The 27,341-nt window shown below is 47.5% G+C and overlaps 1 protein-coding gene across 1 annotated transcript in view; it reads right to left on the bottom strand.

Moving 5' to 3' along the window:
• The window catches only part of LOC144174007 (tachykinin-like peptides receptor 86C), a 965,900-nt gene that overhangs the window by 521,050 nt on the left and 417,509 nt on the right, over window positions 1-27,341 (bottom strand). Inside the window, exon 2 of the mRNA XM_077702439.1 lies at window positions 10,530-10,751. Within this exon, the coding sequence (XP_077558565.1) occupies window positions 10,530-10,751 (222 nt within the window). The remainder of the gene's footprint in view (window positions 1-10,529; window positions 10,752-27,341) is intronic.

The raw sequence follows: 27,341 nt of genomic DNA, 5'->3' as shown, positions 1-27,341 counted from the left end.
TGTGTGTGGCCTATCCGCAGCCTAGCCAGGGCGACTTCAGTGTATCTGTTGTGTGAGTCAGTTACGTAGCGTCCCAGTTGTGGTTTTATTATGTGTAGTTTGTTGTCTGTTTGTTGACTCCAGCGTAATTGCCATGTGTTACGAAGCTGTCGTCTGATGAGTGTCTTTAGGTCGGTGTAAGGTACTGTTGTTATGTCAACTGTGGTCATGAGAGCAGCAGCACCAGCCATTTGATCAGCAGTCTCATTGCCAGGGATCCCACAGTGACCTGGTACCCAGCATATAGTTATTTGAAGATTTGAGGCATATGCAGTCATTAGTACCTTGAAAAGAACATTGATTACATAGTTTTTTGACGACCTTCCTGATGACAATGCCTGCACAACGCTTAGAGAATCTGTGTAGACGATGGACTTTGGAATCTTATGTTCGAGGATGTGGTTTGAAACGAGTAAAATGCCATAGGCTTCTGCCGTGTAAATACTGCTATGAGAAATCATTGTTTTAGTAACGGTAAAATATGGTCCGTGCGCTGCACAAGATACAGTAAAACCAGTTTTCGACGCGTCGCTATAGAATTCTGCGCGCCTGTACTTGTCCTGCAGGAACAGGAAGTGCTGCAGAATTGCACTCCTTGGTACCCTATTTTTTTCTACTAATGTGAATGATAGGTCGCATGATATAGGATGTAGATGCCATGGTGGAATTAAATTATGGATGGGTGTCTTGTGCGTGTCTGAAAGAGGGACCGTGAGTGAAGAAGCCTCCTCCCTAACTCTGAGAGAGAAAGGTAAGGAAATAGATGGCCTGTTTAAAAAGAGTTGCAAGTTTGATGTATTGTTTATGATGGGATTAAAAGGATGGTTGGTAAGGGACACAATCTTAGATGCATGCAGCAGGTCAACATACTCCCGCTGATGCCCTAGACACCACTTGTCGCACTCGACATAAAGGCTTTCGACAGGGCTAGTGCGGAAAGCGCCGCATGAGAGGCGAAGGCCAAGATGCAGCACTAGGTCGAGCATTCTCAGTACGGTCTTTGTCGCCGACCCATACACGACACTGCCGTAGTCGAGCCGGGACCCCACCAACGCTGTGTACAGGCGCAGCAGGAGTTGTTTGTCGGCCCCATAAGATTGATGTGAGAGAACCTTAAGAATATTCATTGCCTTTAGGCATTTACATTTGAGCTGTTTGACATGAGGAATGAATGTAAGTTTTTCATCGAATAAAATGCCTAAAAACATGTGCTCCTTGTTCACAGGAATTGGCACATTCGCAAGAGTGATGTCTGGGTCCGGGTGGACCCCACGCTTCCTGGAGAATATAACACAAGAGCTCTTTCCGGGATTAATTTCAAAACCATTCTTGTCTGCCCAGCCGGCAAGCTTCTTGACGCCGAGCTGGACTTGACGTTCGCAGATGGACATATTACATGATTTAAAAGATATCTGCACGTCATCTACATACATGGAACAAGAAATTGTAGGCGGCAGTGCCTTCCCAAGGGAGTTCATTTTTACTATGAAGAGAGTGCAGCTTAGAACTCCGCCTTGCGGCACGCCATTTTCTTGCACGTGTACCTTTGACAGTGCAGAACCAACTCTGACGCGAAAGGTTATCTCCGACAAATAGCTAGCAAGGGTGTTAAACATATTTCCAGAAACACCGAATGACTTCAGGTCAGTAAGGATCCCATAACGCCAAGCGGTGTCATAGGCCTTTTCTAGGTCGAAAAACACAGTTAAACAGAACTGTTTATGCACGAAGGCATCCTTAATATACGACTCTAGTGCCACAAGTTGATCATTCGTGGATCGCCCCGCCCTGAAGCCTGCCTGGCAGCTCTCGAGAAGGCCGTTATACTCCAAAAAGTACACGAGCCTCCGGTTTATCATCTTCTCGAGAAGCTTGCACAGGCAGCTGGTCAGGGCAATGGGTCGATAGCTAGCGGGAGAAGAAGGGTCCTTCCCTTCTTTCAAGAATGCTACAACTATGGCATCCCTCCAAGACTTTGGAATGTGCCCCGAAAGCCATATCCTGTTGAAAAGTTGAAGAAGTGTTACAAGAGTGTCTGTGTGTAAGTTCTGTATCATTGTATATGTAATGTTGTCTGGGCCTGGAGCTGAGGGTTTACACGTGCTCAGAGCAGCCCTCAGCTCATGAAGTGAAAACAGGGAGTTGTACGAAGTCTGTGATTTGTTGTTGTCATGTAGGGACTTCTTTTCACAAGAGGCTTTATGTTTCAGGAAAGTGTTCGTGTAGTGTGCTGAACTGGACACGTGTTGGAAGTGTTGTGCGATTGCGTCAGCCTGGTCTTCCAGAGTGTCCCCTGTTGTACTGACCAGGGGCAGGCTGTGTGTCTGTTGTCCTTTGAGTTTGCGTATACGTGTCCATACTTTCCGTGTGTCTGTGTAAGAGTTTATTGATGTTATGAATGTACCCCAACTCTCTCGTTTTGCCTCATGGCGCACACGTTTTCCTAATGCCTTGGCCCGTTTGAACAAGAGGAGGTTTCCCGACGTGGGGTACCGACGAAGGATACCCCACGCCTTGTTCTGGGCCTCTCGCGCCCGCCTACAGTCCTCATTCCACCACGGCCTCCGCTGGTTGCGCGGGGCACCAGAGGCGTGGGGAATGGACTTTTCGGCGGCGTCGAGGATGTGCGCCGTGAGGAGTTGGGTAGCTTCTTCGACGTGTAGGTGTCCTATGGATGTGTGGTGTAGTTTGGATGTCTCTGTAAATGTATTCCAGTTAGCTCGTGCTTCATTGAACCTATTATGGGAAGATGGACTGCATGGGCCTTTACCTATGTATGTGAGTGAGGTGGGGAAGTGGTCACTACCGTATGGGTCAGTGCCCACAGCCCACTCGAGGAGAGGAAAGAGAACTGCGGAGCCAATCGCCAAGTCAAGACATGAGTATGTGTTGTGTCCTATGCTATGGTATGTAGGCTGTTTATTGTTGAAAAGGCATGCTCCTGAAGATGTAAGGAATTTCTCTATAAGGCGACCTCGAGCATCCGTGCGAGAAGAGCCCCAAAGAGTATTGTGAGCATTAAGGTCGCCTGTCAGGATGTATGGTTCGGGCAGCTGGTCAAACAGCGCCTCGAAGTCAGAACTTAAAAGTTAAACATCAGGAGGAATGTATATGGAGCATACCGTTATCAACCTATTAAATATTATCAAGCGTATTGCTACAGCCTCAAGGATAGTGTTCAGAGTGACAGGGTGGCAGGCTAAGGATTTCCGGGCAATTATGGCCACACCGCCAGAAGAGTGTGTGCAGCCATCCCTGTCCTTTCTGAAGACCATGTAACTATTCAAGAAATTTGTGTGCTTGGAATTCAAATGTGTTTCCTGAACACACATTACACTTGGCTGATTAGCGTGCAGTAGTTTGTATACATCGTCAAGATTTTTAAGAAGGCCTCTACAGTTCCATTGAATTATGTTTTCTCTTCCCATTATTTAGTGTGAGAGCTACTGGAGTGTGTGTGTTTGTTTATGTGTCGTCTTTCGGGGCTGTGACTCTCGCCTTTTTTGGCTTGTCGGGAGGCTTTGGCGTCGGGACGCGTTCCTTGCGCTGCGTTGCAAGCAGGAACGGCCCGACATCCATGTCGTCATTGGATGTCCGAGGCCAGCCCGACGGACCGGGCCCCCCGGACTTGGCCCCCTCTCGGGAGCCCTTCGTTTGAGCCGCCACCGCCGAGGGCGTCCAGGGCGCCAGAGGTGGCACGGGCGGTGCGGTGGCGGTGGGAACCGGTGCGGGGCCCGTGGTGTCCATCACCTCGGTACCCTCCAACGCACTGGAGGACGGGGAGACAGAGGCGGGAGCGGCACCGGTCCCGACGGAAGACGTTTGCACCACAACCGCTGCTGCCTCAGCAAGCGGCGTGGTCGCGGGTTGGGCTGCCAGAGGCAACCCAGGGGGGGGGCGGGGCAGGGACCAGGTCAGACTCGCTGAACTGGGCCCCTGTGGACACCAGACGCCGCTTCGCCCCCCGGCGAGCCGCGTCGGCGTACCTCCCCAGAGGGAAAGAGGCGAACCTCTTTCGCGCCTCTGGGAAGGTGATGTTCTCCGTGACCTTGATGTTAATTATCTTTTTTTCCATTTGAAATTTTTCGCACTTGCGGGAGTACGCTGCATGCGGACCGCCGCAGTTCACACAAGTGAGGGTTTCGGATGGACAGTTGTCAGTCGGATGATCGTGCGCCGCGCATTTCGCACACGTCGTTCGGCCACGGCAAGAGGTTGTACCGTTCCCGACCTGCTGGCACTTAAAACAGCGCCGCGGATTCTGGATGTACGGACGGATGGAGCAACGAATAAAACCTGCATTGATGTGTTGTGGAAGAACTGCGCGGTCGAAAGTCAAGATAATGTGCTTGGTGGGAATCTCCTTGTCGTCTCTGCGGATAGTGATGCGTCTCACGGCAGTGACGCCCTGATCCTTCAAGCCGGCAAGGAGATCCGCATCCGTTTCGGTCAAAAGATCTGTCTCGGATATCACACCCTGGGAGCTGTTGAGGCTCCGATGGGCTGTGACCCTGATGTCTAGATCAGCCAGTCTAGTCTGAGCTAGAAGCTTCGTGGACTGCTGCTTGTCATTTATTTCGATGAGGAGTTCACCAGACCTTTGTTTTTTGCACTTATATAATTTTCCTACTATGGCTTCAAGATACTTGGCGATCAAGAAGACTGACTGAGATGCCAGAGGGTGGGTTGGATTGAGCGATTCCATCACAAGAAATCGAGAGAAATTATCCGGTTCAGGAAATGTTAAAGATGGCAATTGGGGAAAAGATACTTCGGTGCGGCCCCTTTTCAGGGACCGATCACGTTTGGGGGGGGGGGTTTGAAAATGCCATGGAGCATAGTATAAAAGCAGGGAGACTGGGGTACTTTCTTCTTTGACCTTACCCTGGTAGCCAAAGAGGTCCCGGAGCTCCCTGCCTGGTAGACAGACAGGGAGCCCATCCGCCGGAGCTTGACCTGGGCTCCGACGGCCACCGTTCGTGGTTTCTAACCCTCCACCTATAAACACATCGCCACGGTTGGATCCAGCTTATGTTTGGGGGCTCGGGGTCCGCGGTATCGCCAGTACCGTCACCAAGATTGCTCAAGGTGCCCCGTGCGGGGGAAATGCTTTCGGCAGTCGATGTCCTCCGCCAATATTTTTTCGATATTGAAGGACACGGACTCAAACTGGTGCAAACAATGTCTCGTGTTAAGAATGCTGTGCTAGTTGATGCTGCCAAAAAGAAAGGGAAACAAAAATCACCGCTTTTTTTGGAAGTAGGCAGTTAAGACTTTAAGGCGGAAAGCAGCTTTATTATTTGCAATAAATCGATTGTTTTGTGTATGGTAACGACATACTTTATTTTGTTCGTTTCTGCATGCGGGGATGGCAAGAGGATTCCCGCGTTTGTGAACTCGTAACAATAAACTCCTTATAGGCGGGTTCGGCTATATCGAACTATTGGATATATCGAACTAATTGTGGCGCATATTGCAGTTCGCTATAACCGGGTTTGACTGTATACAGTAGTGTGGGGTGAACTAAGCATAATGCAATGCGCACTGTCGTATGCAGTTTCTAAAAGAGAAGAAAAGAAGCTTGGCGCTACACCCCCGCGCGACATGCGAGCAGATATACTTGAGCAATTCGGCATGTCAGCTGACTGGTTAGCATTCATACCGAGCTTGAGCCAGTAAGTATTGTTTACGATCATCCTTGTCATCGTTCAGGCATGCTCTCAGGACATTTCTTTTCTTTGACAATTGACGCTGATGTAGTTGCTTACTAATGTATTCCTTTCCAATGTTTTGTGTACTTGTACTTCATTTTCTGGTATGTATTATACAGTTTCTTTCCATGTCATAGTTAATTCTTATTACTGCAGCTGTCCGTTTATGCATATTATTCGTGTTCATGACTGCTACTAAATGCTTAGTTGTGTACAATAAATAAAAAGGGGTCCCATTACAGTTTATAACTCTGGGACCCCTTTCTGTATATGTATTTTTACACACTGTATTTTCAAAACGAGAATAAACTGAAACTGAAACTGAAACTGAAACAAATGGCGAAAAACTAGCTGGCACTTTTAAAATCGCTGGTTGTCGAACTCGTTCGCTTCTGTCGGCTTTTGTAATAAATGTTGAACACAACCGAAATTGTATTCACCAATTTACGGGGTGTACTCCCATTCGTGGCACGCAGTACGCAAACGGTAGAGTTTCTCCAGTGGCCAGATGTCTGTTTGTGGCTTCTACATTTTGTTTTCCCGCCGTGCAAAGCAATCCTTGCGGTATCGTTACCGTACGACTACTTTATTCCGTGAGGTAGTGGTTACGCACGAGGTGATGTCGAACATGTTCATGACCCCGTGCGAAGGAAGCGCTCAACGGACGGCAAGCTGCGCAGAACAGGCCCAAAACAAGCGTCGCTGAAGCACATGACAGAGCTGGCGGAATCACAGAACAGGGAGGTGGAATGGGTCCCGCCGTCGCGCCCGCCTGGCTGAGCAGGCTCCGGCACGCAGGGAACGCTGATTAACAGCGCCAGCGCCCGTTCGCTGCGCCATCTACACTGTGCTCCGCGAGAGAGAAACGTTAGGCTCCCGTCGGAGAGAGTGCAGTAGGCGCTCCTCTTTATCTTACTCCATGGTCATATTACCAGGAACCCGATGCGTCCATTGCCTCGTTGCCTCGCAAGGCACATCGCTTTTAGGCATTAGTGCCATTAAGGCAGTTGATTTCTAGATTGATGGTTCGTGCCTCCGCTGCCTTGAGAGTACCGCGTCAACTACCAGTGCTACCAACGTACAGGCCCCAGACAAGGAACCAGTTTCACTTGCATGCTTTCCAGCAGAGTTGAGCAATGAATTTGAATGTCTTTTCGACTCCAACCTGGGCCTAGCCAAGGGTTTTGTGCATCGTGTCAAAGTTTGGTTCTCAATTCCGTCCACTGTAGGAAAACTTCGCAATCTTCCCCTTTAACTCCGAGCTGAGGTATCTCAATAACTTCTTGTCTGCTCCAGGAGGTGGACGTGATAGAGCGCATTAATGCTTCGGAATGGGTCTCTCAGATCGCCGTTGTTCAAAGGAAGGATGGAGGCAGTCGTGTTTGTGTCAACTTACGAGAGCCTAAGAAAGCCGTCATGACAGATAGCTCTCTTCTTCCCAACACTAAAGAGCTCCTCCACAGTCTCGTTGGGGTCACGCATTTTTCGAAGCTTGACCTCGCATCAGCCTACCAGCATGTTTTGCTCAATCCTGAAAGCCGTGCTTTGACCGCTTTCATTACTCACGATGGCCTTGCTGTGCTTCGGATTAGCGTCACCCCCCCCCCCCCCCGCGTCATTTCAACAAGTGATGCCTAAAATCATTTTCTCGATAGTTCAGAAAACAGCATACCGGGCTTCTGAAATGTTGTCAGCTGTAGAATATGTCAGATAAGCCTGTCAGCACCGCTTAGGATCGGAACGTTCACTAGCCGAGGCGTTCGCAGTGGCTGAGGACCCTCGGCGTCATCTGAGACCCGCAACTGCGAGAAGCTCCGCCACCGCCTTCGCAGCTTGCCTGACACGTCGCTATCTCGTAAGGTGGGTGTTCACTCCAGACCGAGATTTGCTGATTCGGCACTCTGCCTGAAAGCAGTCGGTGCTAATGTCAACACCACGCCAACGAGAACTTGCCTGCGTGTCACTGTCAGTCTGCACACAAACGGCCAACTCGCTCGTGGAGCCACAAAGGTTGCAGCGCAAAATGGTGAATTCAGTATAGAAAACATTACCGAAGCACAAAAAATTTGGCTTGAAACAACAAGTGCTATCGGGGATTCGAACTTGCTGATCGCGACACAGCACACCTAGCGCCTCAGACCACTCGGCCATACGCACTTTTTTTTTATTGCCTTACTTGGCGTAACACAGTTACATGCTCAACCTGGAGGTTGATGTAAATAACTGAATCACCCTGCCATACTTAAGCAGGCAGATAAGATTTGTGCAATTTCATCACAATTAAATTATTGATGCGTTTGGCTACATCGTCATACCACCCTTTTACGGCGTTGACCTCTCTAGATTACACATATCTTTAGTGAAATAATTAACCACATGCATAGCGTGCACGTCGTTCTTTCGTGCAACGATTCTGCTCCTCCGTATGGCGTGAAAGCCGAGCAGAAAAAAAAAAACATCAAACGGTATGAAGCCGTGTTCTATGTCGAAGTAACGTCTTACATGTGGTCGCAGTGGTAGATCTTTGCGAAGTGTTTGCTGGAGGACATCCAAACTAAACACCGCATTCCAGCAATCTACAAAGACTTGCGTAGTTTTTTTGCCTTTTTACATATATCGTGCAGTCGTATCCCACGGTAAAAACATCCCCTCTTCGGGTAACCAGTAAAAACTGGCAATGTCAGCGATTGTAGCTTAAGAGGAAGGGAGACAGAGAGAAAGTACTCAGTTTGCCAACTGCAATGCTTAGTCGTCAGCCGGGAGCCCTTGGGCTCTGGCAGTGTACTCAGCCAGCTGGACGGCCCAGAGTTGATCTTCCGGGTAAGAGCCGAGCAGCACGGTCTCCCACTGCTCACTGTAAGTTATTTTGCGACTATTCCTGATCGCCTGCGGACAGTGCCATTGCATGCACTCTAGGTCCGCTCTCCTGACATCTATCACACTCGGGTGAGGAGTGCCTTGGTTAGCAATATTTATGCACCACCTGGGTTTCGATAAGAGTGTGTCTGTAGGGGTCGCCAGACCACCGAATGTTGCTTACAGAAGGATCAGTGCGCGGGTGGGTACCGGGCACAGCCTAAACGATAATGACCTGTAATGTCACTGCATGACAATAGCTTGCCCCTGCCGACATGGGGACGAGGTCCGCTTAAAGAAAAAAGTGTTTACCCCAGCCCTGTTTCTGGCATACGTTTAACTCTTTTAAAGACGTTGTTAGCCCGACCTCCCTGGTAACGGCTACTGTACATCGGTTCAGGAAATGAAAGCTTAATACAGAATAGCGCAATATAGACGCTTGTGCGTGACCTTTTGCAAGTAGTGTAGTGTAAATCGGGCATTCATAAACCGTTATAACGACAACACCTTCACTCAAAGACCCACTGAGAGCGTAATGTTGGACAACTTTTGTAGGCACAATAAAACTAGGAAATGCAGATGACAGTGTAACGTGAATGAATGTTCGTGTCAAAGGGTCCCACTGAACACGTAAGCTGTTTTACAAGCAGATAAGGCAATCCCAGGACCCCGCCTTTTAACGGCCGAAACAAGTAACTTCGCTTTATGAGTTTAAAAGACGACAGCCATACAAATACAGCACACAGTCGATGAAGTTTCTGAATGTTAGCTCGCGTGCAAAACATTGCCCGCATGACGTACTAAAATTTTCCAACAAAGAACATGTTGCATATTGTCGCTCTCGGGAACATAGATGCGTGGCGACCTGCCCATGGGTTCGTCTGCTCCCGCAGTTCTTGTTATTTTCCCCGCCAGTACAACGTATTCTCGAGGTATTTGTCGAAATTCACTCCTGAATACTTGGTGAGCGTTGTTGACAACACTACGATATCATAGACTTGGACTTCTCCGGCCACTCAGCTTGCCAGATTGCAGTACATTGGTCTAGGTTCACACTGCTGCCTGTTATTAGCAGAACTCTTTCGTCGCAGACAAAGTGTTTGTTACCCTTGTTTGATCGTTGCATACTACGGCCATGTCGTCTGCATACGCCAGTACTTTGACCTCTGTTGCATCCGAAACAAACCCGTGGATTACTCTACTTTGAACCATCTTTCTGCACAGCAGTTCCAAATACAGCGCGAAAAGTGGACGTGTCCCTTCAGTGTCCCTTTAAAATGTTTGCTAGCCGACTTCTGTGTCTTGCCTTTACATTTTACGTTTACGTGTCTTGTACTCAGGGTTATTTAGGAAAAAGAAAACGTCAATACAGCATTCACTAATCCCGTTTTCCCATTCGCGGTTAGTGATATTGCAAATTCTGGTGCAAGAAAATGTATGAGGAAGCGATAGCTGGTGTGATGTCTTTGGTATTTACAGTGTTAATGAGCAACTGCTGCTGTGGCAAGTGGTATGTTTGTATTCACACCACTATATTCTAGCGATATAGGCCAAGTTGCTTCTAGGCCTTAGCGTCCCTTTGACGCCACACAAGAATTAATAACCGCGTTCCAGCAGTAACAGCCAGATGAACGCGAAAAGTCATGAATCATCCTGTTTTCTGTCTCGTCAGGTATCCAGTATGAGAGTGTTACGAAATAAAATTTACTGCGGAGTAGAGATGACACTTAGCAGTGGCGCTGCATGGCTGGATTATTGTATCAAAATGAACCTTCCCTAAGAAAGGATGGCTAGCTACCAAACATTTTTTCTTACAATGGCCAACCGATTTCGTTGCAGTTGTCTAAAGTAGAGAAAAATGCACCTGTTGTCTTACAAATGCCAGCTGAGTGCGAACGCGAAGAGAAATGAGTGTGCACTCACACGTAGTCGGCGTAGGACGCACTGAGTGGCCCGTCTGGCCAGACGAGGATGCAGACGGTACGGACGCTTCCGTCCACGTACCGGTAGGAGCGGGTGCGAGAGTACAGCAGCGGCGGCAGAGACAGCAGCGCCGAGCAGCCCCACAGGGCCACGATGATGGCCACCGAGCGCCACCGGGAACGCCGCCGGCCGCCGCACAGAGGGTGCACGATGGCCAGGTACCTGCACCGGCAACCAGCTTCGTTCCAGGCCGTCCCACAGCTCCAACAGACCCCGGCGAGAGTCGGACACTCTACAAAAAGGACTGGCACGTGCATGCAGAATCGAACACCGCTTTGATCACCTCGGGCCCAGTTTTACTTCTCAGGAATATTAGACAACCTAGGCTGTGGTGAGCCTCCTTCGGAGCTCCCTAGGTTTGCATTTAAGAGTGGTCCGGGGGCTAGGAGTTGTCTAGAAGGGAGAACCCTAGACCGTCACACTCAGAAACTCTCAAGTGCGACTAACAACTGGAAGTGATCCTGCTCTATATTGCCCTTCCCTTCCAAACTCACGCCCCGGCCCTTTGACTCTGGCCTTCCTGTGAAATAAAAGCTGTAACTAACGAACTCGCCCGCCCGTTACAGACACCAAATCAGAGGACCACAGAATCACGCTCAAGCAAGAGGGCATCAGCGTAACGTATCATTCACATAACTGTTTTTCTCCCCCCCTGTCACCGTGTTCCGTCATGGGCGACGGTTTGTCGGGCGATGTCTGCTTAAAAACGGTGGCCGGTGACGGGAACCCGAACTCTTCGTGTACGTTCCGTCAACGCGGCGGGACTAAGCCACGGGAAAAACCAGCGAATCAGAAAACTGAAACCTTTCAGTACATAAAGAGAAAACCGAGTACACAGTTAGCAAAGTAAAAATGTACACCTCCACCATCAATACACATCATTCACACAGCTGTCCCCGCGTCGTAGGAGAACCATCACGTCAAAAGGACCGCAATGAATGCGAAACGCAGTAGTGATCAGTCAGGAGTCAGGACACGAAGGTAAAACATGTACAACGTTTTGTAGTACAGCAACGTTTCGCAAATAATCCGTTCCGCTTATAATTGAGCGTGCTCAATCTGAAGCGTTGCCAGCCGGTGTCCAGGTGCTTCTGAAACTGCACACACTCGTAGAAGCACTACATATCTGCAAGCGAGCGCGCGGTCGCTTCGATGATGATGATGATGATGATTCTTAGCGGCTTCCCCTTTGTAAAGGGGTGGTGTTGCACAGCGGCCTTAGTCGCAACGCCACTGTACAATCATCTCGCCAAAAATACAAACAAAACAAATAAAAAATATTACAAAAGTAAAAAGAAAATACTTTTACGAAATTTTTGTGCTACTCTGACTTCTTTGTTCACATGTATTCCCAGATTGTTCTCTGCTCTTTTCCCACCAACATTCTAACCTTCTTTTACTAACCTCTACGGCTGTCCAATTCTCTTTAACGCTAACCTTAAACCCAAGGGCCTCCGGAAGCTGGATGGCTCCCTCACTGAGGACTGGACGAATACTTTTGCACTCCGTTACAATAAGTCGCATTGTTTCTGGCTCTTTGCCGCAGCCTGCGTATAGTTCTTCCTGTACCGGCTCGTGAGTAAGGGTTTTTGTCCGCAAGCGACCCGCCCGGGCTTCAAAAAGCAATGCACTCCCTTTGGTATTATCGAATAATTTTTCCTTGTAATCTGCTTCCCGATCCTGTAGATATCTAAGGACTTCTTCGCATCCATCATCTTTTTCCAGGTCGTTGTCTCTGTTATCTTTCACTTCATTTTTTATTGCCTTGGTTGTTTCCCCTTCACGTCCAGGTTTCATATACTTTGTTCTGAGCCTTCTGGTTCTTTTCCTCCACTGTGTGTCCACGTTTTTCATGTAAAGATACCGAAACACTTTGGCCGCCGATCTCTGGTCATCAATATTTCTAAGTCGTTCTTCAAAACACATTTTGCTCTGTGCTTCTCTCACTTCGAAGGATGCCCATCCCATATCTCCCTGCACTGCCTCATTTGTTGTTTTACTGTGTGCTCCTAATGTCAATCGACCTACTGCCCTCTGATTTACTTCTCGCCCTGATTGTATCTGTGATTTCACACACACACTACTGCGTTTGAAAAGGTGAGTGCTGGTACCATTACTCCCTTCCAGATTCCTCTTCACTACTTCATATCTGTTATATTCCCACAGTGCTCTGTGCTTCATGATAGAGGCGTTTCTTTTGCCTTTCAATCTTAAATGCTCCTCGTGAGTTTTTAGATACGCCTGACCTTCGTTTATCCATATGGCCAGATATTTGTATTCCGTTACCCATGGTATTGCTGCTTTTTGAACGAATACCGATTCGTTACCGGCGTCGTCATTAAAAACCATAACTCCAGACTTTGCTGTGCTAAACTCTAACCCCAGTTCAGTAGCTTCCTCCCCGCAGATATCTGTGAGCTGTTGCAGACACTGTTTGCTATCTGCTATTAGAACTATGTAATGTGCACATATCAGTCCCGGGATATGTTGTTCCACTTCCTGTCCTTTGCGGCTGTAACACAGATGGAAACCTGTTTTGCTGCCTTCAAGCTTTCTTTCTAGAACAGCAATGGCGACAGAGTGCTGATAGCAGCGCGGCGGCGGCCTTTACACGAAACTAAGAACCGCGTTTTCTTGGCGGAATTGCAGCCCGGTCGCGGGAATGGATTTTTTCGCTTCCAACTTTGGGCGGTGAGATGTTTGAGTGGCTCCCCCTGGCTCTGACGTCGGCTTAGGGACTCGCGCCGCTGTCGTCTGCTACACTCCGATTGTGAGGAGCAGCAGTGTCTGGGTTAGAAATCGTCCGCTTTGATGCTTTAGTGTATTAAAAAGCGTATTTCTAGTAATGCAGTTATTTTTGCCAGCTTCGGACCCCTCTGAATAATTTCAAGCTGTATCCCCAACAGTTTGCAACACACCAGGAGAGAGAGAACAACTTTCTTCAGAGCAGCGGTCAGAAGATCGTGTGTAACTCGTACTTTCTAGCTTATTCGCGAGGTTCAGCGCTCAGAGCTCCTCGGTAAGTATTCAAAATGCGTAGGCTTCATTACAGTTATTTTAGATGCTCTTATAAAGACTCAACAGTCTGATGCTTGTAGCATGGTAGGTTGGGTCCCGGGACCCTACACGCGCATCGCACAGCAGGCAATAAACAAACAGCTGTCTTCTATTTCTTTAGTTTTTGACTTGTATCTGATGAATTTTTTTTCTTCGCCAACGCTTTCATTGTTTTGCACCGTCACAAACGTCTTATTAGTAGGTTTCGGGATGTTTGGGAGGCTCACAAAGACCGTGCGGATATTTCCTTCAGGCTGTATGGCATACATTCCCTCCTTTACAAATTGGCTTTCGTTATGGCTGGGAGAACTAAGGTGCATATCCGCAGCGTGCGTTGTTTATTCACATGCAAACACACTGAGAAGGTTTGTGCTACGCCACCGCGATCGCCCCCCAGACAACGTTGTCGCGAGTACTCTAAAGCCTGTTCTACATGGTACGGTTTTCGTCTGCGAATTCGGTGGAACGAGCATTCGCACTTGCGAAGTTCGCAATGCCTGGAATGTCCTCTACATGGCCTGCGAATGTCACGATCTTCGCATTTCAGAGGTCATTGTTTGCAGACCGAATTATGTCTGTCGCAAGCAAAGCTTGCTGTGGTTTAAAAGAAGGTTTTGTTTTACTTCCTGGGCAAGCTATTTCAGACTGTTTGGCAACAAATATGAGCTTATCTGCAGTTATTTATCAATATGCGCATACATAGCAGGGAAGACAAACACAGCAAGCAACCCTCGGTTCGCTTGTTGTGCGCGCCTAGCACCTCGGTTTACCTCGACCGGTTCTTCTTGGGTTCCTCTGTACTTGATCCCCGCTGTGATTTCCGCCACTTGCGCGGATACCGATTAAGCATTCGATGAAAACGGCGCATTATATCTTGTTGTGAACGCGCGTGCGTTTGTTTCGTTACCCCCGCGCTTAAGCCGCGCGTATGCATGCAACCCCATCTGGTTGCTAAGCGTGCAGATGGTGATGCCGTGACGTTCACCTAGGTGTGTTCCTATTGGCCGCAGGTCCGGCCCCTCAACGCCGCACGAGCCGCACGAGCGGCGTGCACGGGGGATTCTCGACCGTTCCAAACATTTGGCCTTTTGCCGCAGCAACAAAAAAAGGTTGTTTTTCTGCACGAGCGGCGCCGCATCTGCAAATTCGGAGGGATAATCGTACCATGTAGAACGGGATTAAGGCGGATTTTGTGCTCCGAATTTCTATCCTAACCATCGTTATAATAACGAACTGACTCTCAACCGAAACAATTATGACATGGTTACAGCGTTGAAGGCTTGATTTACTTGCTGACGAACGCAATAAATAGTATACGTGCATATAGTACAAGAATCGAAACCGATGCATATTTACAAGCAGCTCTTTATTTTTTCCAACCCTTCCAGGCGTAAAAAAAAGTCCTGGTTAATCGGGATGGCGCTCTGTCTATTGAAAAAAAAAAACTCTTAATCAGCTCAATTTTAGGGTTACATAAAGTTTCCTCCTCCTTCTACTCTTGAATGCATTTTCCTATACGCCTCGAGCTTCACGATCGCTGCGCCGCCTGCCGCCGCTTCTCCGCCGCGTTGACGGGATTCGCGCTGCGTGGCTGATAGGGGTTCGTGCAGTGTTTTGGTTTTGTTTTGCTTCTTTTCGCCTTCCCGCGCCGTAAAAAACTTGTTTACGTTAAGGTCACTTAAAAAGCAGCTGCGTCTTCGCAGAGTACGCGATCGCCTGCAAGAGCTACCCGGAGACGCGGTTCCTCGCCCTTCGTCGCCGCTGTTCCGGGCGTCGGCGACGGTAGCAGCATATCACCAATGTCACCTCCAAATACGTCAAGCACAATAAATTGAATTTTGCTGTCGCCTCGTTTAGACCTGATACTGGCGCAGTGAGAGGTTGGCTTCATTTTGCAGCGTGGACATGGAATGCGGCTTCGTTTCTAATATATTCGTGGTAGAAAAATATGTTTCGGGGATATGATTACCCAATCCCGGACAATAAATTATGCCTTTTATATGAATATAAACAATGCGACAATGTTAAGTCTCTGTGCGTCGTTAAATATTTGCCCACGCATGCCTTACAGCAAGAACCAAGGCAAGTTAATTGAAACCACGCAGAAATAAATGCTGTGCAAGTGCGGAAGAAACATAATAGCTCTAACGGAAATGAAAAAAAAAAGCAATGCACCTTCTGACATACTAAAGATGTTCGTCGAAACTTAAGCCAGGTAGGGTTCACCAGACCAACTATACGCGAAATGCACTGCTATTTCGCGAAATATATGTGGGGAGGGGTAGGGAGGGGGATGCTGTGTACGAATGCTGAGCGGAATTAAGCAATGAACGTTTTAGTAATCACACACACACAAATCTCGCGTTCACTGTCCTTTTGTTTTTCGACTTCAACGAACAGCGGATCGTACGGCGGACGCATTTTTGGAAGTATGCACGGTAGGTAGTTCAACAAGCGATGAAAGGGGTGGTTGGAAGAGTTTGGCATGTGGTAAGGCCCTTTGATTTCCGTTTCTACTTTATTCTACATGCTCCCTGTGCAATATGACGATATTTCTAAGAAGCATTTAGTCACGGACGCGGATTATATTCTAAAGGCCCAACCACACGCACGCGTAAAACCGACGTACTCGCGCAACGAAGTAAACCGGCGTAAGCGCGTAAGGAACCGGCGTACTCCGGCGTACGCGGAATGCATTGGTTAGCGCTTGTTACGCCCAAGTCAGAGCGCGCCAGACATTGACGCAAACTTTCGGACGTACGGTGTTGACGTACACCTCTGGCGGTGATGTTATAGGCGGTCAGGTCGCATAACAAACAGTGAATTGATAAATAAGCTAACTTCACTATTCACTATGCGATAAAACAAAGTAATTTGTAAAATACGGTGGCCAAACAACCGGATAAAACATGCGAAGCAACGAGCAACTATGGGAGCAAGGCAGTTTTAAGCCAAATGTAGCGGAAGGGTTTTGTGCCTGCCAAGTATGCCTACTAATCCTTAACGTTTTTTAATGCCCCAAGAACTGTTTAGTTGTTTGTGTATTAAATATACGTATTTTTGTGAAAATAGGCATTATTTGCTTTATTTGAGTTAAAATGTAGTTGAACTGGTCGCCAGAAAGCTGAGTCCGGAGTAGTCGAGCCACACTGCGCGGCGCATTGGTTTAGGAGCGCGTTGCGGCGATATGTGGTTACTCGCCCTCTCCGACGTCGTCGGCCGGCGTAAAAGCAGCGGCGTATGCCGCCGCAGGCGTACGTCGTTGCGCGAGTACGTCGGTTTTACGCCTGCATGTGGTTGGGCCTTAAGCCCGTCTCCGGGCTGCTCGCAGAGGATATATATATCAGATGAATGTTTGCGGGCGCTCACCTCACGACAAGACGACTCTGTTGTGTGCTGATCCTCGAGTACAATTATGCATTGCCCATCGTACTTTTGTTGAATGTTCCCGGAATTTGACACGCACTGGCTTGCAAATGGTGGTGATCAATATCAGAGGTATAATATTGGCAAACGTAACTGGCATGCTGTCAGGTATGAGGGCTCCGCTGATTATGTAAGCGCACAAAACTGATTTACATCGTAGTGTATAGCCGTAGCATAAACATCTGAGGAACCGTTGGTTACGGAGACACTGTTAGTAAATTCAGGGCAATGTAACTACAATCGGCTCCATCGTACGCCGGTTCCGCGACGTTTGCCTGTGACACACACCTGGCGCTTATACAGACCGAATATACCACACGAAGATCGCGTCACAAACATTTACACTCTTGTAAACACACCCCATTTGCGAACGGTGACTGCTTCAGATAAACATGGATTTCAAACGCCCGCAAACGGTAAATCTCGGTCGTGAACGTGCCGCAAATGCAACGGCGACAGGGGGGAGAGGGACGAGGACTCCCGCGGCTGATTTCAAAACGGACCGCTAAGGGGATTTCAGTGGCGCCCCTACAGGCCGCGCTCGAGGCGTATAACACATCTGAATAGTGGGAAGATATGGCTGTGGGAAACGTACCAAAATATCCCTCCAGGCCTGAACAAACCTAGTTTTACTGTATCTTTACCGTAGACCTGACTCGTTTTGCTTAATAAACCTCCATACTGGTAGAAAATTAGCACGCGCCTATACACACAGTTGGTTATTCGGATCTAAACCTACAGGATTTTGCAGCCCATATTGCATGACGGCATACTTTCATGCCATGACAACGTAAAGTGATTTGATACAATACTTTCGATCGTTTATCAAGGTTGCAAAAACTGTTTTACTTTACATATTATTACCCGGAATCGTAATGTCTTCTGCCAAAGCCGGCAACCCCGAAGGCCTGGAATTTGTTTTCGTCTTGTATTTTCGCTGTTGTCCGTCACTAGCATCTGGCTGCACTTTTTGTTCGAAATATTGCCTAATACAGATGCTAACGCCTAGTTCCGACTCATCGCGCTCCGCACAGGACCGGTTCCACAAGGAATGGTACGACGCCGGAAATGTTTCTTCCCCAGGGGCATGCAAAACTATACTTTAGCTCACTCCTTGAGCTGGCGTGGGAGATTTTTAATCTATTATTATGATAAAAAAATCACGCACACGCAAAATCTGGTGCGGACAAGCATCAGGTGTCAACCGAGCGCCAACAAACAACAGGGAGTGCGAGCGCGAGTGATGAATACGAAAAATACGAGGATCCCTAAGCCGACATCACGGAGGCGCGCTTCGCAACGCAGCCCGTGGTCGCGCTCACAGGCAATAGAAACCGGTCACTGCCAAGAAGGCGACACGGAGCCAGCGACACCCTGCGCGGCCTTGGGCAGATACGTGCAACACTGGGTCGGTCGGCGCGCGCCAGCACGTTCGTGACCACAGCTGCTCCTTTTCTGCCGCCGCCGGTGTAAATCACATCAGTAGCCTCTCTTATGTGTAAAAGGGATTGATCTATTACTCATTAATTCGGCCAAATAGTGCACAAGAACCAAGACCGATTTACACAGTTGAACAAGCTAATGGGATGGAAGGTCGAAACAAATTAGCGCAATGCCGAGAAGGGAAACGCATGCGTGGTATAGCTCACGCGTCTTCTGAATTGCCCGTACAACATTCTCATGATGTGCATGTTTTCGTTCAAAAGAACAGTACGTTGTTGTTTTCGAGTCTCCTAAAGACGAGGTTTTGTTTCAACACGATATCAGACGTTGCGCGATGTTTCCGCGAGTTTGCGGATCCATGTGAGTGCACTTGACTGCGGATCTACTGACTGAGCAACGTGGACTTTACATAGTGGTATGATTTGAATATGGTACTTGTCATATGCAACAGTACAAAATTCACACTTGTTTCTATGTATGAGATGTGGAGACCTTAATGAATGGAACACACCATCATTCGAAGACTACGTCTCGAGAACTCAAAATCCAATGTTGATTTTGAATTCCCGACTTCGATTACAACAATCGAAATATTACAAGGGTGTTTATCAGGCGCACCGTGTCATGTGCTTTTGATGTCTCTTTGTTCGTTTCTGCCGGAGCACCCCATGGCCGATATGACCCTATCCAGCCTTACGGATAGAGAAACTTTTGTGTGGGTTTTTGCGCTTCCACCAATAGAGTTAACGGTTATCTAGGTGAAACGCGGCACGCCAGCTGAATAAAAACACGCCGCAAAAAAAAAAAAAAAGCTCTCCGCGGGACGGCTATCAAAAAACTTTCGTTTAGATAAGGAGGTCGGAAGATAAGAAGGGGGGAAGAGGAGCAGGAAACCCAATAACCATATTGGAATTAGAATATTCCTATTTGGCGATATTCGCTCTACACCAACGGTCCTGGCATGAGAACTCCATTGAAAGTAATTGCTTCGCTTTTATTACCTCCAATTTTGAGCAAAAGCTTTTCTGAGCAAAATAATAGTTGGAACGCTAACATTTCGTCCTGCGTTTTGCATGTTTCCAACTTTTATTGAAGCCCATGTTATCAGTATTTTCCTTAGCCGTTCAGTGGATTAGACAACAGTCTTGCATAGTTTGTTTTGCACAAATATCCAATGATATGTTTGATATCCAATAGCTCGACAAGTGTTTAGGAACATCGACGCCTAAAGAGTCTGCACCACATGTGGTTTTCTGTATTAAATACGGCTATAGCCACGTGAAGTAAACGATGTATCATAGAGTGGAACCACTGGGTGATAATCTACGCTGTGACAACACCGTTTGAGATCGTTGTGAACAAATATACTGAGCACTTATGCGTGTTTGCAGCGTGCTAAGCAACCGTATAACCACCTGCTCGCATGTCAGAGCCGCAAGTAATCCGCACAATTACTCTGTGTTTAAAATGCCGTACCCAATGCAGTAACTATGGCTTTGTACCAGCAAAAAAGAAGAGAAGAATCTGCGGGAAAATGCAATGCCTAGAAAGCAACCCTCACAGTGTACCTACGGCTCAGCAGGAAGGTCATAGGATTCATTCAGCGCCGTCCTATTTGGAGGTTTCCACGTTCTGTAGCATTTATTTCTCCCATGTTTGCAGTATATTGTTGGTATTCGGGCTAATAAAGATATGCTGGACGCCTTTGCGAAGCCACGTTCGAGGGCGATGAAGACGGCCAGCGCGGCCCGTCCGACCCAGAGTTGTGGGCGTCTGCCGCGGCTTGCGCTGCGTTCGCCCGACAAACTTGAGTGTCCGGAGCCTATACCTCTACCCTCTAACGGTTTCTTTTCCGTGGGAAACAACGCCAATGCGCCAAGGCCTAAGATGCCAAGTGCATACGTCAGGCTAATCTGGCATACATCATAGAGCTCAGAATTCGTTTAAGGAAACCACAAAACAAGCATCGAAACCGCATTATGGATGATAAGGCGCCTGTGAACAATGGGACCCCCCACCATGTGTTCCTCGTAAAGATTATGTTCGGAGATTAACTTTTAAGGCTAGGAAGGACTATTGTCACTAAAAAAAGCAAATCTTGCCAAAGACGCCGGGCGCGTGCGTCAAGCTACGCAAGACACTGTATGTGCTGCCCGAGAAGCCCAGCGTAGTGTCAGTATTAGAGTACCGCCACTGAGGCACGCAAATCAGCAATGGAGGCCATTTTGGAGTTCATCAGTGTTTCCAGATTGCCGCATCAACGGTCTCACCGTTAACTACGACTGGGTCGTTTGTTAACAACACTACTGGAGATGAAGCAAAATGACATCTTTGTACCCCGTTCTGTATCTGTAATGCTCTTACACGCGTTATCTTTAATTTGCACTCGGAACAACGTCAGTCGCGCGCAGCCGCAGAGCAGGGAGGACAAGCTTCGCGTACCAGGACTGACCGATGAAAACGCATAAACCACAAACTGGCGGCGCCCATGAACCGTCGCAGTGGAAACAAATGTCACGCAATGCGAACTGACCCGTGATCATGACGGCGGCACGGAACAATAGGAGAAAAGAGCGCCGATACTCCGTGCCCTTATCTAGCGACACTATCCGAGCGCAAACTACAAGTCCACCGAGACGACGGGAAACATTTAAAATCCTCCTTCACCACAGTTTGTAGTAGTTTAGAACAGCTTTCCTGGACGTCCACTTTCGCAGGGTGGGATGGCGACTATTTTTTTCGCTTAATGTCACGGAATATTTCAGTTTTCTGAATGGCTGGTTTTTCAGGAGACGTGGTTTTATACGTCCAGTCGTGTTGACGGAACGGAAACGTGTAGACTTCAGCCTCCCGTCACCGGCGCGCCGTTTCAAGGAGAAAGCGCCAGAAAAACCGTCGCCCATCACAGACGGTGGCGGGCCGGGGACAGGATCAGAGGAAAAGGGGCAAATACTTTCCCTGAGGATTGTAAACAGCGCAAAGGGCCCAGGGGAGTGGTTCCGGCGTCACTGGCGCCCATATGCATTCCGCTCCGCCTGTGCTCCGGCCACCAGCTGGGGCTGGGTAGGCAGAGAGGCGCTCGACAGCAACATCTCCCACTGCTCTTGTTGGACAGTTGACGGGAAGAGATAAGTTTGCTCAGGGATAAAGTCGCACACCTCGATTATGTGGCTGACTGCATCCACTTCTGAGCAATTTTACATTCAGCGTCGTAGCGATTTCGGGGGCTTAAAAGTGACGACTCGTCGGATGTGGGAAGGTGCCGGATTGTATAAGCCGTAAAGTAGTTGTTCCGTCCATAGGTCAGTGTAGGACGGGGGTAGGATCTGCCTCTGAAGGCGATAATGTTGGGTTATGACCCTAAATGTGACAAGCAGCTGACTGCCCTCGCGCAGCTCCCTAACCTGGGCTGTAAAAGCCCGGGCTTGCTGGTGGACGTATTGGTTACCCTCCATGGAAGCGTGACCGGCGTCCAGATGAGCTGGATGGAGCCGGTTGGGGAGGGATTTTTTAACACACGCAGTGCACTTGCGGACACCCACCGTTACTGGGATGGGATAGAAACGCCTGTGTGAATGATACCTTATGTTACTGATACCTTAGATTACAGGAAACGACGTTCTCCCGTCGTTTTATGCGCGACCAGTTTGTGTCGCGGTTTTTTGACCTGACGGTGGCGTGACGGCACGGTGTTTGCTCTGTGAATGATGCCTAAGGCAGCAGAAAGCCAGAAGGGTCTCGAGATCCGGTCTCCGAGAGTGTCCTACTACTCACGGCGTGATATACGCAATAAAGCGCAATATACGCAATAAATACGCAATGAAGTCGGCGCTCGATGTTTCCTAGCAATAATCTTTAAAATGGTATGGATCAAGGTGAACGTCTTTGAAAATACTCAATGTTTTAACCGTTCTTCGAAGTCAAAGGACCCGTCAGCTGGGAGTCGTGAGGCCTCAATTCCGAATGGTACGCTGAGAGGCCACTTCGACATCACTACAATTAAAGTCTATTTTCGAAAACTGGCCGCTAATGGAGCCATTATGAGAAAATATAATGTCGTAATATTTGGTGTTTTTTAGTGCTCGCAGCAGCAAACGATGCTTCATTCACTGAGAATCGCGCACCATTTTCAGCCAAAACATTAAATTTCCCGGCTCAATGGTGTTATGGAACGTCAACGATGACGTATCAAGGCATTTATGGTCGGGAGTTATCCACGCGAGCGGCGGAGACGTGCGTGCATCGAGGGCGGAATAGATTTCCTGTATATCCATTTGCGCAAGAGTTGCTCGCCTGATTGCCGCATGCCGCGGATTCCACCTTACGACAGGAAAGCTCGCTTTCAGTGCTGCGCGCAAGAGCCCGTTTCCAGTTAGTTCTGCTGAATAGAGCGGAGATGGTTGCGGTGGCTGCAGCCGCTCAGCTGACTAGCCTTGCTGCCCCGCAGCTGCTGGCACACGCCCATGCCGACTCCTCCCCGTTCCTTCCCACTGGGGAGAGCATTTCCGGCCCCTTTTACACCCCTGACGTCATAATGTCACGGGACAGCACTTGGTGTTGTCAGTGGGTGGCGCCGAGATTGACCCTTTGAAGGAGCTGCCTTCATATTGGCGTTTTTTGCTTGACATCAACGCTATGCAGAGGAGCCTCGCTTTTTTTTTTATTTACATACCCTGAAGGCCCCGAGGGGCATTACATAGGGGGGGAATCAACACAATCAATATTGAAAACAGATATAAGGGAGAAAAGGCATGCGCAGGAAACAAAACATCGGGGCGAACTTGAACGGTAACATGGCGGGTTAAAAAATCGGGTCAAAGTCACGTATATTCAAAAGTCACTTTCAACATTGTACAATCGCTTACAATAAATGCACAGATCTTTAGTCGAGATAGGCAAAAAGGGCCTTCTGAAATGAAGCAGGTTCCCTTATTGCCACAATACATTCAGGCAACGCATTCCATTCTTTGATTGACAACAAAAGGGGGGAAGTTTGATACTTTACTGTCCTTGCGAAGATGGGCGAAACCTTGTGAATGTGATCAACACGCCTGGAGATGTGATGCGCAGGAAAAATGTGCGTAGCCGCGAATGAGGAATCACCAAAATATAAAGAGTGAAAAAAAGACAAACGTAGAAACTTGCGTCTAGTGTCAAGGTTTAAAAGATTGAGTGTGCGTTTTAAAAGGGAAACACTGTTGAATGATGAGTAAGAAGATAAAATAAACCTGGCAGCCTTATTCTAGACTGATTCGAGGCGCTTGGTCAAAGTAGAGCTATTTGGATGCCATATGATTGATGCATATTCTAGAGATGTCCTTATCAGGGAAGTGTAAGCATGCATTTTCGTTTCAGCGTTTGCGAGTGATAGTCGGCGTTTAAGAAGGCCTAATTTTTTAAAGGCTTTTTTGGTGATATACTCTACGTGCGTATCTCAAGCTTGATTGCTAAAACAGAAAACATATTTTTTGCACGACATCAACGCTGTGCAAAGAAGCCTCGTTTGATTGCTAGAAAATAAAACATTTTTTTGCACTCATTCAAACGATGCTGATATATACAGGCCCAATGATTTCAACTTGTGTTACTGTAGTTCATTTAGTATTCTGGAACATCACTTACTTCGCAACACAACACAAACGTAAAGAACGCAAGAATGTTCTTTATAGCCTAGGTTTGTTTTCACCATTACTGTCTCAAGCTCTGATAACATCATTAGTCATCCCCAGTAGCAGGCACCTTGTGCTTTAGGTGAGGGCTGAAACGTCGGAGAAAGTAAAAAAAAAACTGACTGTTAGCATACTATAAAGAAACAAAATAGTTGTAGTAACCAGTCTTCCTTAATCAACTTTGATAAAGAAAGCTAAAATTACTTATTAAAGCATAACACAAGACTCTGAGAAAAGCTAGACTCTCTCCAGCATCCAAAGTACATTTTGCTTGCAGTACGTATGCTTGTCCCGTCGGGGAACTTCAATAGCCTGCGTTCCCCCTCAAACGGGCTCTACCTATTTTTACATGCATTTATTAGTATTTTGGTCGCGGAAGTTCAGCTTACTTGTTAAGAAAAATCTTAACAAGTAGGGCAATTCGATAGAAGTCATTTGATGGACAGCGGGTTGTACACCTCCGCACAAAAAAGTTTAGAGATGCAAACGTTCATTACTACTTGGAATCATTTGGAAGTTCTTTACATTACTTGCGTAAACGGAACTCTTTATCAGTACTAATAGTTGAGCTCACTAACAATTGAGAAGAAGCTTCTAGCGTCGAATAAGCTTTTGCAAAGGAAGAAGTGGCAAGCACCTGAAATGCAACCTGATGCAAACGAAACAGTCGAACCTATAGGGTGGTAGGGCGGCTGCCCTGAATAGGTATTGGCCGCACGTTGAAACCCTGCGATCACTTAAAAGCTCAATTTCAATGTAATCGAGAGGGACACCAGGTTGCACTGCTAAGAAGGTATACGTAAAGTCGTAGAGCAGAATCATGACTTACATCACAGTTAGGGCGGTAAATGATAGTAAATTTAGCATTGCTAGCGGTCTTCCTCTTGCCCTTGTGTCTGGTTCAGTTTATTGAAGGTTAGTAGTTGGGATGCGGTTGTTGTATATTTCTACAGCTCATTATCTTCAGGTAAGCTGTTGTCTACCTGAAAGGGCGTAAGTATTGTGTGCCTGGATATGCCCTTCTCTGTGGTATGCTTCGACAGCAAAGAGTGTCTCTGTGAAAACGATAGACACAAAACACAACAGAGGCGACAACCCATGGCGTTCACTCAAGATCAGAAGGACGCAGCAACTTATTCCAAGGAAAAATTCCAAGCACAGAAGCGGAAACGATTAGTGTGCTGTGCACTAAAAATTTCTCTTATTGAAGTAATGTGTATCATAACCAGTTCTTTTTTATAAAAGCTAAAATATTCACTTAAACATGGAATGCAACAAACAGTAGTAGTAGTGAAGAACTTTATGTAGTTAAGAAGTGGGTGTTGCTCCTCAGCCCAGGAGCTCCGTTGATGACTTGGCGACCTCAGCCCTGGGTGCCAGTAGTTGCTGGCGTCCAGGTTAGTGCTGGTCGTCTGGTTCACTCGCATATCATGTACAGTAAGGAGAAGAGGAACGAGGGGGGACGGCTGGGTTGTAATCCCACCCAATAATGACATGAACATAGGTGTTTGGTTGAATGGAATTCTGCAGGGTATTGTGTTAGACATTTGTGGTGTAGCCGAGTGAAGTATGGGGTAGTGCTCGTCAGGATCGTACGAGCTTCCCAAACTACGCAAACAAAATCCAGGATACTGTTTGGGTGGCTTGAGAGGAAGAGACGGAAGGGCTTGTACAGGGGCGTTGAGATGAATAGTGAAAGAAAAAAAAACTCGTGCCACACGTGGCAGGCAAAGTAGTACAGGTGCCAAAATTCTGTCCAATGAAGGTGGATCAAACTGATACTTTACAAGCTTTGATACATTGCTTTAAATTTCACCGCGACTACTTTGTACGTGCCAGTAAAGAACCACGTTACACTGTGCAACTGGATAGCACACTTTCTGGCTGTATTCCGCAAGCTGACGTATTACCCTTTTCAAATAAACTTAACAAACTTATGCACATTCATAACGCAGCACTTCTGCATTGCTAAATAACACACAGCCTAGTGTAGTCCCTACACTTTTTTACATGAATGTGTTCTATCACAATTTTTGCCTTTCTGGGCTTAATCTAAACGTCCTGTCGGTTTTTCAGCATGCCACAATGTTATATAAGAACCATGCAAGCTGTGCAAAACATACGGTCCAATGCTACATGCATGCCGAAGCTGTCAGGTTAGTTACTTAAATTTTTCAGTCACTAAATCACACACTGAAGGGAAGAAAATGGGTGGGGGGGAGGGGGGGGCAGAGTGATATCAGCTGTTAGTTTTGTAGTCACTCCAACAGTGAAACAAAGTCCAGATCACCAGTGTAACACAACCACGTAAGGGTGAAGTGTTTTTATTGCTTCCCCTGGCTTTCCACACATCACGGCCTGCCGGCATGCAAACGGAATATCACTAGTCTAGACACTACTCGACAAGGGAAAATTCGTTTCTGTAGCCACAGTATGGGACCCCTCCTTCCTCAGGGGACAAACACAGCTTAGCTGGCTTAGAAAAAGTCTCACTTTGTGCACAGAGCACAGTGGTGTAGAGGAGCTCTTCGCCTCATATCAGTAGCCGTTCATATAATCTACCTTTCGCCCTACTTCAGTTATACGAGCGCAGTTTATTCATTCTCTTTACTATAAAGATATGCTTTTGTGCAGTTCTCTGGTACTCTAAAATGTGACACAAATTGCTGAGTGTACCTCCAGCACTAGCTGGCCGTCAGCCTTTTGTCTAGCCAGTATTTCCTACGCATTCTTCTCAGTAGCAGGACTCCATTGTTGGATCATTACACATTGTCTCGAGTTCTCAGCTCGGGGAAAGAATGACGGTGCACTGCGAGACGTGTTGATTTACGCCACGAAAACAAATAGTGGAATAAGGGGAAAAATAAACATTACCTTCAAGCATGTTTTTTAAAGAAACCAAACACTGTTTGTGGACTAATGAAATCCAACTACGAAAAACGCAATGTTTCACTAATTAAGTTATGCAGCCTTGTCATGTTTGACATATGCCCTGCTTCTGTTCAAGCTGGTAATTGCCTCGCATGCTTTGAAGTGGAAGGGTCTTTTAAACGTGATATAGGCTGCCGTTAAGTCAGCCGTATGCTATTTTTGGCGTCCTGCTTTCTTGCACAGCTTTGGAGTTCTTCAAACTATACGACTTAGTAAGAAAGCTCTT

The sequence above is a fragment of the Haemaphysalis longicornis genome, unplaced genomic scaffold, assembly GCF_048455015.1.
Source record: "Haemaphysalis longicornis isolate Haplotype H1 unplaced genomic scaffold, Haemaphysalis longicornis Haplotype H1 scaffold_1, whole genome shotgun sequence".
Classification (NCBI taxonomy): domain Eukaryota; kingdom Metazoa; phylum Arthropoda; class Arachnida; order Ixodida; family Ixodidae; genus Haemaphysalis; species Haemaphysalis longicornis.
The sequence above is the reverse complement of the archived record's forward strand: the minus strand, read 5'-3'. Positions and strand labels throughout refer to the sequence as shown.